The 16,986-nt window shown below is 37.5% G+C and overlaps 1 protein-coding gene across 1 annotated transcript; it reads left to right on the top strand.

Annotated features, from left to right (window-relative positions):
• Positions 1,052 to 16,742, top strand: LOC109829601 (selenoprotein H-like). Its single transcript, XM_020396665.1, has 5 exons — positions 1,052 to 1,148; positions 11,531 to 11,633; positions 14,360 to 14,456; positions 15,239 to 15,298; positions 16,385 to 16,742. Exons 1-5 carry the CDS (start codon positions 1,052 to 1,054, stop codon positions 16,463 to 16,465), a joined length of 438 nt encoding a protein of 145 aa, XP_020252254.1. The 3' UTR covers positions 16,466 to 16,742.

The raw sequence follows: 16,986 nt of genomic DNA, 5'->3' as shown, positions 1-16,986 counted from the left end.
CATCTCAGCAAAGGTATTCAGAATATCACCGTGGGGATGTAGTGTGTTATCACGCTTGTTGTAGAGTGATCGGGTTATCGCGCTAAAAAAGTTACAATATACATTCTATTCTGAGAACTTCGCCTTTACATGAACCATGCCACACCCGCGGCTCCCTTTGCTAAACTGGGTCTACATATATTCAGGCTGCATGATGCAGGTTATCCCTTACAGAGCTACAACATTGGTGCTCTCCAGGAATTTCCCGTTGAAAGATAAGGAAATAGTTATAGACCATATACCTAGTTGGAGTAGTCGAGGCGAGCCCAGTTTAACTCGTATACTCTCCGATGAGATGGAGAAGCAGGTTTATACTCTATACTATCGACAGAAGTCAGGGAAACAAGTTATACTCGTTCGTACCCAATGGAGTAGGGGAACAGTTTATACTATTAGTATCCGATGGAGTATGGAAAACGCAGGTTATACTCATGTATCGATGAGAGTAAGCTCATCGTTAATCGCTTGTTTCGCGCATTATGACGCCGAGTCAATTATATGCCTTGGATTTATTTTTGAGTCACGAAGCAAATCTCAGTGGGATGAAGAACCCCTTCTTGGTAACGAACAGATAGTTTGGATCGGTAAATCCTGCTTACGCTCCATCCTGATTGTTAACTAGCGTGGTAGCTCGATTTTGTCATTGAGGAGGAGTATTTCAAAGATGCTGAAGGCTCATCATTCTTCGAAAGAATAACCCTTTTGAGAAACGGTCAGATCGAGAGTCGCATTCTCAACGATTTAGATGTCATTGGTTGGCCTCTCTCAGCTTTCTTTCTTTAAGAAAGCTCAGCTTGTTCACCCCGAATTTTAACATCCTTCCAAGTTGTGGAGGCAACGACGCCCCAGAGCTTCCAGGACATCGATGGAGAGGTTATTGTGGAATAGTTGCATGGATAAACTCCTCTTAAAGATCTCTGCAATTCATGTGCTTTTGGGCCACCGAAAACGCTTTGACAAAATCGTCAGACGTGAACTCTTCGTCTTTTGCTCTCATCAAAAGGGTTGAAGCATGGACACTCGGTGTCATCATCAGAAGAAAATTGCTGAGGAACAACTTTTCCATGTCATCCCCACAATTGGATGCGTTCCTGGCATTGAGCCGATCGGTACAAAGATCGAAGCGGGCCCACGAAGGGTGGGCCAACGAATGACCGGACATTAAGGCCTCGTTTCCAGAAGATATGCCCAAAATGAGAGCTTGAAATAACATTATCAAGTGTTGAATTCGGCGGAACGTCTTCCCTTTCAACGGTGTGAAGTTAATCAATTGAATTTGTCGGGTATGGTATTGAATACCCATTCGCCTCGGATAAGGAACATGGAATACCCGTCTCTCTTAACAAAAACTTCTTGAGCCGTCATCAAGCAATGATTTTGTCTTCAAGTTTTTTGCATTTCCCAGTCATGCGTCTCCATTTATTTCTGAATGATGTCAGTAAAGATAATTGACCACCCCAGTGAGAGGTGCTATTGAACTCACCGCCCAATATCAGTTATTGGGAGGATGCCGTTAAACCACCCGCCAGCGTTATTGTCATTGGAAGGTGTAATCAGCCATAATGACTTCATCACCTCATGGATCACTGCCTCCTAACAACATTCCGAGTGTGTGGCTGGAATTCAAGTCGGCTGATTGGATAGGAGGTTGAGGCTGTTGAGGTTAATCAGTTCTCTCATTTGTTGATAGCTCAACTTCATTTCTGTCTTCACTTCAACTCATAATTTCTTCACGTTGTTTGGCTAGAGCTTCCAGGATGGTATTTGAGTGAACTGATGCAGGCAATGTGATTGTGAATACTTGCTCATGATTTGTCCTGTGGCTAGACATTGTATCATCAGAAGCGCATTGCAGAAAAAATAAGTGTCGCCGAGAATTCATCGCTCCGAGAGCATTCCTTCTTGCATTCTCTTGTAGTCTCTGCGTCTGATAGCTCCTAATTGGAGTCGAGACACATCCTTTGAGGCAATTGCTGGATTGACTTTTGCCTTCACGGGGAAAAGGCGGATGATATGAGTCAGCTTGAATGCTGTTTAGAGACTTTCTTCTTAATCAGGCTACGTTGATGGTGACTTCAGGGAAATTCATCAATTTTGCAGCGATTTTCTTTTGCGGAATGTCTCAGCTTAGGCTTGATAATGCAGAGACTAATTTCGTGGATGATTTTCTCGTTTGAAAGCAGTCACGATTCTGATATATGCTGTTTTGACGAGTCGTGCACGAGGTAACATCACATGGGGAAACGAGAGAGAGAGAGAGAGAGAGAGAGAGAGAGAGAGAGAGAGAGAGAGAGAGTCTTTCCACCCACTGGAAAGCATGATCGTGGAATCTGTGTGGCGAAGATCGTCGTAGCTATCCATATAAGAGATTGGTGAAGTTGCAGATCGTCGGGTCAATCGCAGGGTCCATCGTAATTATTTGGTAGAAGATAGGTGCTCTTGCTCCTGTTTCTTGTTTTCCTTATCGTGTTTATCATCCCCAACATTGATTCTACTGTTGATCTATCCCATGTACCATCTTAGATCTGTAGTATGGTTGTTTCTTCAAGCTTATTTCAGTATATTATAGGACCTGCATGTTTTATAGTAGATCTAACAATAAACTAGGGTTTTGATTTATTAGGTTTTTGTAAAGTTTATATCTTTCATGTTGCATGTGATATATCACATCAGATCTGTAGAATCACACCATATTTATTAGAAAATTAAAAACTACAGCAGAAATCGCAACTTTGGCGGAAACAACAATGATGATGATGTGACTAATGACAGAGCACAACTCAGCCCACTATAGTCAGCGGTGACCTCATAGGCTCATACTACTGCAAACCAGGAAACAACCACCGACTAGACCCATAGACAATCGCCAAGCCAGCACTCGGCCATCGATAAAGGGTGTCAAAGGTGAGCAGACTAGGCGTTGACCGCCAGTTGCTACTGCTGATTGCCCCAAACCCAACCCTGACTACCATGTTGCCCCTGTGAGAGCATTTTGATATACTATTCATGTCTATATACATGTTTGATTATTGCATGACAAAATACTCTCACATTTGTAAAGTTAGCCGAGTATACTGTGCTAATAAATTAACCATTTGACATGTTTACCTGACATGAACTACATGCTGGTAATTATGACACCTAGGTAAGTAAACAATGTGACATATTTAGAACTAGATGATAGGGGTACTATTGAAACGTACACAATGACGAACTATATGTAACCGTGTTTGTGCATGTCTTCATGACATGAAGTGGGTATTGAACAAGATAATAATAAATGGCAATTGATGGAATGTCCTGAGTTGAGTTATGTAAATATACCTGGCAGCGTAATGTGAAGCCTGAGGACGACCCCGCGTGCATTGATCATGTACGGTTTGATGTAGAACACAGTGCAGATATATTCATGGAGAAACGGGACCGTCAAAAGCTCATATAGGGGCCCAGTCGAAGAAAATAACTTGCAATAAAGAATGGGTCATATCTCTTAAACCGTACGTCAGAATTGGACGGATTATATATGTAAATAGTATATTTTTTCGAGACGAAGTCAACCAAACCAATTGTTGTTCGGTTTACCACTGTTTGTTTCGTGAAATTCCCTCCGGATTGAGAGATATCAATAGTTTTTATTAGTTTTTTATTATTTTAGGTAATGCTCTAGAAGTTTGTTTTGATTAGGAAGCAAATCCGATTTGATTCCAAATTTGGTCGATTTACTTCCCTAATCATAGTCTTTTAAGAAGAGTTTTGTTATTTCTACTTTTGCCAAAGTTCAAGTCATAGTAGGAGTCTTGTTTATTTTCTACTTAAGCAGAGTATTGTAAGTCCCAGAAGCATAATTTTTTTATCAATAAATTTCATCTTTAATATTTTCTTCATGAACTCGAAGTTCTTCATGGATTTGAATATCGTTCTTTGTGGATTCAGAGAACACCCCCAGATGGATTCCGAGGCTTTTACTTCCGTACTGTGTTAATTGGTATCAGAGCCTTGTTTTTTCGATCCGATGGCAGACAATAAAGCCCCTATTTCTCAAACTGAGTTCGATGAGTTTAAGACTGATGTTAATCAAAATTAAGACTATTGTAGATCAACTTGCATTGGCTATGGAGCGTCTGAACGCGGTAGGAGTTTAAAATCGTGTTGATGGTCGCCAATAACATGATCTGACTCCACAGGATAAATTCAATAGCGACGGCGATAACTATGAAGCCCCACGCTGCGCTGATGATCGCAGAGAACGCCAACAACGAAACAATTATGATACTGGAGGGTTCAAGATGAAGATGGATCTGCCATCTTTTAATGGGCTACTACATATCGAAGAATTTCTTGATTGGGTTGCAGAGGTGAAGAGGTTTTTTGAGTATATGGAGATCCCAGATGAGCGAAAGATTAAGTTGATGGCCTACCGACTTAAGGGTGGAGCGTCTGCTTCGTGAGAATCAGTATGCCTAAATCGATTCCGTCAATGAAAGCCGAAAGTCAATAAGTGGGAGAAGATGAAGAAGTTGCTAAAAGCCCGATTCCTGCCAAGTGACTATGAGCAAGTCTTGTTCAGACAATTCTAGAATTGCAAACAATGTGGAAAAACAATTGATGAGTACATGCAAGAGTTTTATTAGCTATTACCCTGCAACAATTTAAATAAGAACGAAGCCCAACAGATGTCTCGTTACATAAAGGGATTGAGGATGGCGATACAAGATCGTGTCTTTACAACAGACATATACTTTGGCAGACAGCCTATCCGAAAAGACGGAGTGACAACGTAGACAGAATAATTTAGGAACATTGGCAGCTTCTGATGGTTCGCGCAAGAATTTTAATTGTGGCTAGAACAAACAGTCTCAATTTGCATCTGATCAAGATTCTACAGCTAAGAAGGGTACATGACTGACAACAACAACAACAAAGAAGGTTACACCATCAAACCTATATGCTAAACCCGATCCAATCAAGTGCTACAGATGTAGTCAACCTGGTCATCGATCCAATCAGTGCCCTAAAAGAAGTGTTGTGAATATAGTATATCGTAGTGAAGAGGATATAGACCAAAATGATGCTGAAGACTGGTGGTGACAAGGTTGAATATCCTGATGTGGGGATCAACTCTCATATATTGTGCGACGATTATTATTGGCTCTAAAGACAGAAGAATCACCCAAGGGCATTATAATTTCTGCACGATGTGCACCGTGAAACAGAAGACTTGTGATGTTATCATTGATAGTGACTGTAGTGAGAATATTGTCTCTCGGCATATGATGTAGAAATTAAGTTTGAAGACAGAGAAACATCCTGCTCTCTACAAGATCGGTTGGATTCGTAAGGGTAATGACATGCAGGTTAATGAGGTGTGTCGGGTATCTTTTTTTATTGGCCGTAATTATGTTAATAAGGTGTTGTGTGATGTAGTTGAGATGGATGCTTGTCATATGCTGTTAGGCAAACCATGGCAGTTTGATATTGATGCCACACATAGGGGAAAGAACAATGTTTATATTTTTAGAAAGGATGGTCGCCGAGTTGTGATCATACCTCTTACAAAGAAGAGACCAATCAAAATAGATGTTGCTGAAAAGAAGATATTTTTGGTCGTTAACAATGAAGATTTTATAAAATATTTGAAAGTCTGACGAGGTTTATGCTCTTGTTGTATCCGAAAATGAGGATTCTACCTTCACCAAAATTCCACCCAAAGTATAGACCATCTTGCAACAATTTGACACAGTTATGCTTGACGAACTTCCTTCCAAATTACCATTGCTTTGAGATATTCAACATCAGATCGACTTCATCACTGGATCACGCCTACTAAATCTGTCACACTATCAGATGAGCCCGAAGGAAGGGGAGATCTTGCAGAAGTAGGTGGACGATCTCATCCAGAAATGCCTTATATGAGCTAGCATTAGTCCGTGTGTTGTGTCAGCATTACTAGTCCTAAAGAAGAACCGAGAGTGGCGCATGTGTGTGGATAGTAGGGCTATCAATAAGATTACCGTGAAGTATCGATTTCCTATCTCTCGACTGGAAGACATGTTGGATATGTTGTCTAGATCATAAGTATTCTCCAAAATTGACCTCTAGAGTGATTATAATCAAATTTGCATTAGAGAAGGATATCGAGTGGAAGACTACCTTCATCAAGACAAAAGAATGCTTGTATGAGTGGTTGGTCATGCTTTTTGGCCTTTTCAATGCTTCTAGCACTTTCATGCGGTTGATAAATCACGTATTAAAACCCTTTATCGGCAAGTTTGTTATAGTTTATTACGATGATATCCTAAATTATAGCTAGAATGAGCCCGTGCATCTGGACTAGGGCTGGGCATATTCGGTTCGGTTCGGTTTTATGCCCAATCCGCATCCAATCCGAATTTTTCGGATTCTCAAAACTCTCATCCAGATCCAGATTTTTTCCAATATTCGGCCTAACCGAAATTCGGTTCGGTTCGGTTCGGTTTCGGTTTTGAATTTGCAAAGAGTTCTATCCAAAGACTTATGTTGCGAATTTGCAAGCTGAGCATTGTCCTCATGATGAGGTTCCTGAGCTCGCAAACAAAGCTTTATTAGACTGGTTATCATCTTTAGAATAAAGTTTTGAGTTGATATATTTACTAGAATAAAGTTTTGAGTTGATATATTTACGCAGAGAACTGATGTTTTAAAGATGTTGTTCATATAATACAGCATGCTTATCTCTTGTAAGTATCATGTACATAACACATTTTGTGATTGATTTGAATCTTATGTAATTCTCAAGATCTTTTCTGGGAAATTTTTAAACTAAAGTTTAAGTTTATTTAATTACACGGGGGAGTGATGTTTTGTATGATATTGTTCATATAATGTAGCATATGCATCTTTTGTAAGTGCATCATGTGCATAACAAATTTTCTGGATTGGTTTGAATCTTTACTTAGTTCTCAAAGGATATTTTTCTTTGATATTGTTGTACTCATTGCTTGAAGTTGCTCATTGCGCAGTTTGAATCTATTGGATGATAATAGGAAAAGTTTTGAGGTATAAGTTTAGTCTCTAAACCGCCCAACAGAATTCGGGTCGGTTTTTTTTTTTTGGCGGTTCAGGGGTTCAAACCGGATCCAAACCGATTTAATTCGGTTCGGGCGGTTTAGAGACTTCTTCTCATCCATTTAATTCGGTTCGGTTAACCGATCCGTTTTTTCGGGCGTTTTTTTCGGTTGAACTGTTTTTTTCGGTTTTTGCCCACCCCTATAAGAAAGGATATGAGATGTGATGAGTTGGTGGATAAAAATAATATTTTATTGATAAAAGTGTATAGATTTCTTTTTATTGTGATGAGTTTTAGGGGCTGTTTGGTTGTTGTTGGTAAAGTTGTGTTTTATGACACAACTTGGAAAGTTGTTGTCCACCTCATCAATTACACTTTTATACTTTTCTTTGTTTGTTTTTTATTCCATTTGAATCATAAAACACTTGTTTGGTTTGCAAAATAAAACTTTAATTGTTTGTTTGGAAAGTGTAAAAAGTGGTCCCTACTCAAATGATCATATTGGTTGGAATTATTTTTTATTATTTTTTCCTAACTTCAATGTTAGCTTTCTCCTAAAATCATGTCTTTTTTTCATGAAATCACTTTACAAGCCACATCAGCATATGAAATCATTTTACACTATTTTCACAACTACAAACAAACAATTGAAAGTGATGAAAGTTGACATTGGGGCCCGCTTTTTTACACTTTACATCCTTTTACATGGTAAAAACATACAACCAAACAACCCCTAAAAAATTGAGAACCCCCGCCACGTCAGATTTCAAGAAATCCCTCCCTGTCACATAGGATTTTGATTTTAACCGATTTTCAAATCACATGTTTATTTCGTTTTGTGATTTAAAGAAATGAGGGTGTCACGTAGGATATCACGTCAGATTTTTGAGAAAAGTATTTCCATACCAAAAAACTCTGAAAACACTTGAAAATGTCACTTCAATGAATTTTTAATTACTAAAAGCACTGTTAAAACAATGACCGTGAATAAAACAGATTATTTAATTGCTGAAAACACTGTTACTATTGTGGCTGATTTTTATTTTCTTTTTTTATGTTCAAACAAACACAAGAAATGGAAATCGAAACAATGTTACTATTGCGGCTGGATTTGTTTCTTATGTGACGTGGCGGTGACGTGACAGTGATTTCATTGCAAAACAAAAAAAAAATACGGGAAATATCTTGAAATCTCTTGAAATGAGTTGAAATGTGATTTTTTCATTTCCGATTTTTTCCGAAAACAATCAAACAACCCCTTTTAATAATAGGCCCCGACTATAAACCCAGGCGATAAATGTTAGGTGCGGATTTTCAGATGAACATGATTAATACTCGCGATAAAAATGTTGGGTGTGGATTTCAAATGAACATGGTTAATACGTGCGATAAAAATGTTGGGTATAGATTTCAGACGAACATGGTTAATTTTGCATTTTTGGTTCATGTGACCTATTTCAAATGAACATGGTTAATACATGTGATAAATGTTGGCTATAGATTTCAGATGAACATGGTTATGCATTATTGATTCATGCATACTGAATGAGTTTATTACATTAGCTATAAGAGCCTCTGCCAACTGCCAATATTTTCCGGTTTAAGAGGTTAGATATAGATTTAGCTTAATATTTGCGTGTTATCTCATCAATGGATGGTCCATAACTCAATTTTATATAGTGAGACATTGGAGCCAACTAATTTTATGATTTCTTTATTTAGGTACCGTTTGGCAAAGGGTTAAGTGAGGGGTTAAGGAGACTTAACCTCTTCTTAACCTGCCAAACACAACAAATCTATATAAGGGTTAAAGTGAGTTAACCCTCCATAATTTGCCAAACATAAAAAATATAGAAGGGTTAAGTTAACCCCTCTAGAGGGGTTAAAATGAGTTAACCCCTCAAAATGAGGGGTTTACTAATACTCCTATTTAGATAGAATAAGAGTTAACCCTTCTAATTATAAAGAAAATAGTCAAAATCATTGTTATTCCCAAACACTAAAACTGATCATAAGGGCTAAAATAAAACTTATTTAACGGGTTAATAATTTAGTCCTTCGGATTATCAAATGGGCTAAGTACATTAATCCTTCTCTCTAACCCTTCTTCATTAACCCTTTGCCAAACGGGGCCTTATAGATTAACTCGTGATTTAAGTGATTAGTTCTATGTGTCTGATCGATCAGCAAGTGATTGAGGTGGAAAATCGGGAAACAAATATATAAAGAAGTTCATAAAAAATATATATATATTTATTTTACAAACATAATCTGATTATTTTTCCAAAAGTGGAAAAGATTCATTAAGATTTCTAGTTAGTCCTTACTTCATCCAGATCCTTTAAGAAAGAAATATTGAAAATTGTAAATGAAAATGTTGGTTTGAAAGTGCCTAATTGCAATGCCACATCCCACGCTTTCAAAATTTTCACATTCTTGAATTATATAGGTTTCAAAAATCTAGATCATAGTTGTAGAGGATTGAATTTTTTTTTTATTTTGTCAAATAAATTCCAATGAATGAGGGAAACCAAATATTTACGAAGATACAAATAAAACGCTCGAAACTATTAATCACCATGACATTTATCAGAACTTCATAAAAAAGAAAAAAAAAAGAAAGAACGTGGGGAAAGGAAAAAAATAAAAAAAGGCATATATGAGCCGGTCCACTCAAATGCACTGGCCTTCATCACAAAGTTACGAAAAAAATAAGGTAAAGTTTAAAATGATGAGAAGACTATCCTCTCTGTAACTCTTCTACTGCACCAATTATTTTAAATGGATGACATGAATTTAAAACTATAACCGGGATAATTTGTGGAACAATTTTTTATGGTGTTAGTTAATTGGAACTAGGGCTATGATAAAATTATACATTGTTAATCAACTAGAACTGAATAAAAAGTAGAACTGGGATGATGGTAAAAACTTTTCTCACATTTGTCAAGTTTATATTTAGAGTATTATGTTACAATTTTAAAGTCTTTTTTATTGTACCAATGTAAGTATTGATGGTCCCATTTAACTCGAATCTAGACTTGCAAGATACCGTTTTAGAGTTTTTCCCTGTATAGATCATCTTTAGGTTAGGATAATTATGTAAAAAGCATATTTCATTTTTAATTTATACATAACCAGTTTTAAAGCGTGTTTTTTTAGAATCAACTACCTAGCTCTTAGTCAAATATGTCCAATAGAGATCACAAACAAAGTTAAAAAAAATTAAAGTCTAAGATAGTGATAGTGATCATAACAAGATTTAAGCAAAAAAAAAAGAGAGAATCATATGTCTTGAATATGTTTTTAAAATATAATTCTAGGTTTTTAGTGAAAATTTTAGCTGAAAGATGATTCATTGCAACAAAAAACCACTTTAGAAATGATTTATGTATAAATTAATTAGGGGCTGTTTGGTTCGTTTCCTAAATATAGGGAAATGCATTTCTATGTACAAAAACATAAGTTTTGAGTTTTCCAAGCTTTTCCAAAAAATAGATTGTTTCGCTTTGGTTCGCAAAAAAAAAATGGTGGGAAATCAATGTATTTATTTTTCTTGTGTTTGGTTCGCATGGAAAAAAGGGAAAACTTTTGTTTATATGACAAAAAGCCGACGTGACTGTAGTTTTCGTCGATTTCACGAGGTTGAGGAAGGAATTGGGGGAGAGAAAAAAATCTGATGTGACGATGATTTTCACCGAGTTTCCATTCTTCAACCCTAGCGAACCAAAGATGGGAAAAGAAACCGACGGAAAGCTTATATCTTACGTGGCCATGAAAAATCTGATGTGGAGGCGGTGTAACACTTTTCCACCGAGTTAAAAAACGAACCAAACAGCCCCTAAACATCAAACGTGGTTTTCTTATATTTACGCGATTTCCAAAAAAAGAAAAACCTGAATTTTAAATTATTAGTTGGGTATATAGGTAATTTGCCTAAATTTCTCATGAATTTTACATGCGCTTCGATTGGGCTAAATTCCTTCATTATGAACCTGGCCCGGCCCACACATGGCCTGTAGATTCTTGGCCTTTGCATTTGTACCCCCGCAGAATGACATTTCAGTAGATTTAACAGCCTTTTTCAAATCCACTGCTCGGGATGTATCCCGTCCTCCGCCTCTTATTCTCACCCCCCGCATCTCTCAAGGCCTGGAAGCACGGTGTCGTCACCTTATCCTCACGGCGATTCACCGCATCCGAAGACAGGGTTACCTGTGGCGGGAAAAGGACCCATTGATTATAGTTCTAGTTTTTTTTCAGCTTTCATCGAAAGGCTTCATTTCTAGAGAGAGAAAGAAGAGAGAGAGAGAGAGAGAATGGCTCCGAAGAAGAAGAGCGGTGACGCGCCACCGCGGCGGCGGTGACCGCATCCCGAGGAGGACGAGGAGGGCCAACGCCGGGAAGCGGGTGGTTCCGCCGCCGGCGAGGTCTTCACCGGCTAAGAAGCAGAAGGTCGCCAGGGGAAGGAGAAGAAGGCCGATGACGTGGCGCCTCCGGCCGCCACCGCCGCCGGTGGATCGTCGGAGGCCATCATCATCGAAGCTTGGTGAGCGTTTCCTTAACTGAAGTTAGGGTTAGGGTTTGCACTCTTTTTTTTTTTGGGTCAATGAAAATTTTTATTCATCTACCAAATATGAGAAATTTTTGTACATCAAGTATCTCCTTGACATTTAGATATCCAAAACCTGAATCAATCAAAAAGGAAATTCTAAAGAAAACTCTATATGCACAGAGCTTTTACAAGGAACGTAACCAATTCTTATTCTCATCCGATATTGGTGCATTAAGATTGGACACGAGAATATCCATCTTAATATCATTAATCAAACACTCCATGCTCCTTTGCTTTTTTTGGAAATTCCTAGCATTTCTTTCACCCCAAATCCTGTAAATTGCTGCAGAAAATGCCATGCGTTTGATTCCTTGTTTGAATCCTTTACCCCTCAATTCCTGTGCAATACCAATTCAATAGAATTCTCCAGTCACAAGATTTCCAAGTGAATTTTAACCAATTCATGATGCAATTCCACACTTCACTAGAAAACCTGCACTCAAAAAAAAAGATGGTTCCGACTTTCCAAGCTATCACCTGAACACAAGCTGCATACATTTGTATCTATGACTCCCCTCCTCATCAATCCATCTTGTGTAAGCACTCGGTTTTGGAGTGTTTTGGATAGCTCGTTTTTTCCCATACAGTGTCATGCCAAGACACCCTTTGAGTAACTGGGGAAAAGGAATGATACAGAGTTGATAACTGAGCTTTAGAATTACCAAAGCAAGAGTTCAAGAGCTGCAACAGGTTATCACTCCCTCCACAAATAGTCATAGCTTTATCTCTCTTTTTCAAGATTTGTTTCCACATCCAGTTATCACTCTGTTCAAATAAAGTCAAGAGTTTCTTGATTTGCTTCTTATTGTCAGTTTGATATTTGCCACGCCAATTAATTTCAACTAAAAATGGCTTTTTGGATAATATAAATAGAATAAAGAAACATTATCCACCAAGCCTTTTGAGTTTTGAGCATTGACCAACTCCTTTCTGTACTTGCCCCAAGTTTGTAGGGGCTTTTGAAGAAACAAAGAAGTAGTTCTAGTCGAAGAGAGCTTTAAAACTTTATGTTTGATAGGTTTAGATCTAGTTGAGGAGGGTTTAAAACATGAAATCCTTGTGAATGTGACTCTAACAATGTTTCAAAAGTTTGTATGGAGCATGCATATCAAATTTGAGACGTCACTGTGTGTAACATGACGAATTGTTGAAATTTCGATTTATCTGCAAGATACATGTCTAACACAGATAAATATGCATGTTTAAATTTTTGCACCTACATAACCGAGAACCTCAGAGCACAGAATAACGATAACATAACCCAAGGTTTGCCAATTTTAAGGAATGTTATACTTCATTTAATGCATGTTTTAAAGTAAAATATAGAAAAACTGGACGTGTTTTTAAGCATCCGAACAAGCACCATGCTTGATCACCATTAAACTCACATGCCTTTTTGGACCTGGACAAACACACTAAATTTTAAGAGTAGAGCGGACTAGATTACAAGAGTTGTACTATTTTTGTACTTGAAACACGAAATGTGGGGTCCATATGATTTCTAATTGTAATTCACAAGGAAAGACTGCACATTTCTGTGTTTTACGGTACAAGAATATTAATAACTAGCAGTCTAGTTATCACTACTAAAATTTCAATGACGAAAAGGTGCCTACGTCTCAGATACCATGTCTAGTGTGAGGTCAAAGAGATAGTGAATTTCTTCTTTTCACATTTTTTAATTTTTTGGCTTGGAAACAGGCTTCAACTTGTGTAAGCCTCTTGGTACAACAGTAAATAATAGATTATAACTATGCATAGTTACTATTTCTTGTATTACATTAGTGTTTCCTAGTGTTTAATTATTGATCAGTCACGATTGTTCGTATCTAGTATCCTATTTACGTTCAGTGGGTGTTGCTTTTATGAGTTATATTAGGTTAAGCACTTTTATCTGAAATTTTGCGTGTCCCAGTGTACACGATTGTTCTAGTCTTTACTAGTGAGTAATATTTAGCTTCATGCAATCTTTATATTTCCATAAGAGCATATTCAACAGCTTCTCCAAAATTTTCTTCAAAATGGGGAAGCAAAAGTCAAATTCTCCAACTAATTTTTACACCAACTCCAACAGCTTCTCCATTTTGAAGAATCTATTTTTTCCTCCAAAAATTTAGAGAATGCTGCAGATTTGGGGAAGCTTCCCCATCCATTTTGAAGAATCTATTTTTTCCTCCAAAAATTTAGAGAATGCTGCAGATTTGGGGAAGCTTCCCCATTTTTTCTCCTCCATCCCTATTTTGGGGAATGAGATGGAGAATCTGTTGGGCCAAAAACCTAACTAAATTCTCCAAAATTGAGAAATGGAGAAGCTGTTGGAGATGCTCTAACGTACTTGTGAAAACTGCTAAATAAGTATAACCTTCTATATTTACTGCTTTTTTCTTTGACCATTAACTTCGTAATTTTTTTATAAGTAGGCAAGTTAATATCATGGAAGCATATTTGCAATCATGAGCCCTTTTCTGATCAGTCACTGCACCTTTTTGGTATGAACTTTAAAGGACTTAATGTTGGCTCTTACAAACTGAAATGTAGTATAATTCGCATATGTCTCAAAACTCAAAACCCAAAACTGCTTGCAAGTTAGTATGTATTTGTATAAAGAAGTGAAACAATCTACTTAACTTTCCTTTTTCCTCTTTTTCCCACCTTCTCAGCAAGCAATGTAATTCATTCAAGACGAGGGCATTTGCTGTGAAAGACGGTTTAGAAAGTGCTATACCTGGAATTGAAGTGATACTCAATCCTGAGAAGGTTCATATTAATGCTCTACTTGGCATTGACTTTCATTCTTGTAAAGTTTTATCATGCTATGTCAAATTATTTTATGCTGTTATATCCATTGTTGAAATCTACTGTCAGTAGTTCCGCATTTTTTGTCGCACCACACTATATGTTTGTAGCATGAAAAGAGGGGAGATGCTATATTCCAGGAATTTCAAACATTCTCAGTCTCGTGTCTAAACTATGAAACCTTCAATAACTTACTTGCTGAGATTTATTGGCATATGCCAATGACCCACAACCCATTCTCGCAAGCCTTGGTCATCGTGTTTATTTAACATGGTGCAGACGTTGTATTGTCAATTTACAAAATTATGTTGTCCTTTGTTTAGTCCTGTGTCTCGTCTTTCCGAGTCATTTTCCTTCTGGTCTTACTGCGCGATGGCGTATGTCCGAGGGACAGACTAAGTCTGAATAAGTTGAGATAAATTTCTTTCCCATAATGCTCAGCTTAGGCTTTTGCATCGAATGGGTGGTTTAGAATACTGTTACATTTATAGTTCATCCACTGTCTAACGTTGTCGTAAATAGACATTTTTCTACTATGCACTGCTCTTGTAATATTAAATGCGAGGGCATAAAATTCTTTACCATTGAGGTAAGGAGGCATTGCAAAGATTGAAATCTCCAAGCTAATAGGGTGTTATGATCAAGTCAGATATAGGCAATTGTAATTGTCCTGTAAAGTTGTAACCAAGGTGCTCTTTGATGTCGTTATTTGACTAATACGCGGATTATTCATTTGACTACAGCCTCGTCGGGGATGCTTTGAGGTTCGCAAGGCTGATGGGGAAATTGTCATTTCACTTCTGGTAAACCTCAAACACATGATCCATTTATACATATTTCACATTCTTAGATGTCTGATGCTTTGAGCTATCACCATGGAAATTTTACTATTCTACATAAACTTATCCCGGTTATTTACGTTCTGCTCATGTATATTATTTTAATGATTTTATGTTTTGTAATCATCTTTTAGAGCAAGCTCCATATTCTCTTATTAGCAGTTTACTCTTCTGGACATGGTACTAATAGCACTTCATCTGCTTGGTTTGCTTCAAAAGGCACTTAATGCTCTACAATGTAATTGACAATGAATTGCGGATCAGACTTTGTGACAAGATTCTAATGGTTATTGACAAGACATGAAAAAATAAAGCTAGCTACAAGAGGGAATTTTTTTGTTCCTGAAAAGAGATTTTTGCACACAGTTCAATGTTCTGCTAATCCATTTGCTAGCAAATTGTAGGCGTAAATTTCACAAAACTACCATGAACTTGGGGAATTTGGGACATATACCATAAACTTTTTTTATTAGAAAACTACCATGCCTAGCCACTGTTAGGTAAGTTGTCACGCGCTTCGCACTTGACATATCACATATGTTGTGCCCTTGTGTACTTTGTCTTTTATATTACTCTCCTTCTCTAGCTTCATATATATTAATTACTATGATAGTTTAGACCTTTTATCCAAGATGTACATGTCTGTAGCAATAAATTTCAAGAGTTCATGATACGTTTCTGCAGTTGAATTTCATTGTAGTTTTGTGCAATATTTTTGCTGTAAATTAATACAAATAGACCATCATGCTGATACTGCTTTTATGCATGTCCAGCCTTACTTGTATAAATGCATCTCGTACCCCATGCATCTTTATAGTTTGTAGCCCGAGTAAATAGGGATACCAAGCAGATTCTTCGTTCCATTTTCTTGAAAATTTTCCCCCTCCAATTCTGCAATGCTGACATCCATGGATACATCAATACGCCCGTCTTTTGTGTATTACAATGAGAGTTTCAATTGCATTGATAGAGGTCCAAATGGAAGAGAAAGCTACATTCAAATGTCAATAACTAATTGCCCCCCTTTTCTTCATCTTTGATCATATGCAGGACATGAAGCGGCCTTTCACACCGATGAAGAATCTTGACATGGAGAAAGTTGTGGAGGACATTGTGAAGAAGATCAAGTGAACAGGGCAAGCTATTTCTGATGGGAAAAGTTGCGTAGGAAGAACCACTTCGACATGCGTCACAATTCCCATTTCTGCTGCATGTTTCTTTTTTCTGTACTACCTTTATCTGTTCACAAATTTCTCCAGCACCGCGCCAATGTGCATTTCGGTGTAGTACAGGTAAAAATTTGTCTAGAAGCAGCGCGATACCAGGATATGATCATAGTTATGTGTACATGTGTTTCTGATGGGTATGCAATGACTGTTCCTTTTGCTAAATCAATTACTGAGAAATACACCGGGGTCTCCTATGCTCGTCGCACACATAGACATCCACACAGCACACCCACGCATGACGTGAGGTTCACCTCCTTATATATGTGAGTAACAGAGTGAAGCTTTAGCAATAGTTTTATCTTCTGATGCCTCATTTAGCAAAATGTGTCGGTTGAGCTTGAGTTCAGTTTACACCTAATAAGTTGAACCGAGAGTTGTTTTCGAACTCATCTATTCATTTTGTTGCGGTTGTCTGTGTCATTA

Source organism: Asparagus officinalis, chromosome 2 (genome assembly GCF_001876935.1).
Source record: "Asparagus officinalis chromosome 2, Aspof.V1, whole genome shotgun sequence".
Classification (NCBI taxonomy): domain Eukaryota; kingdom Viridiplantae; phylum Streptophyta; class Magnoliopsida; order Asparagales; family Asparagaceae; genus Asparagus; species Asparagus officinalis.
Note: the sequence above shows the minus strand (reverse complement) of the source record. Positions and strands in the feature narration are given on the sequence as shown.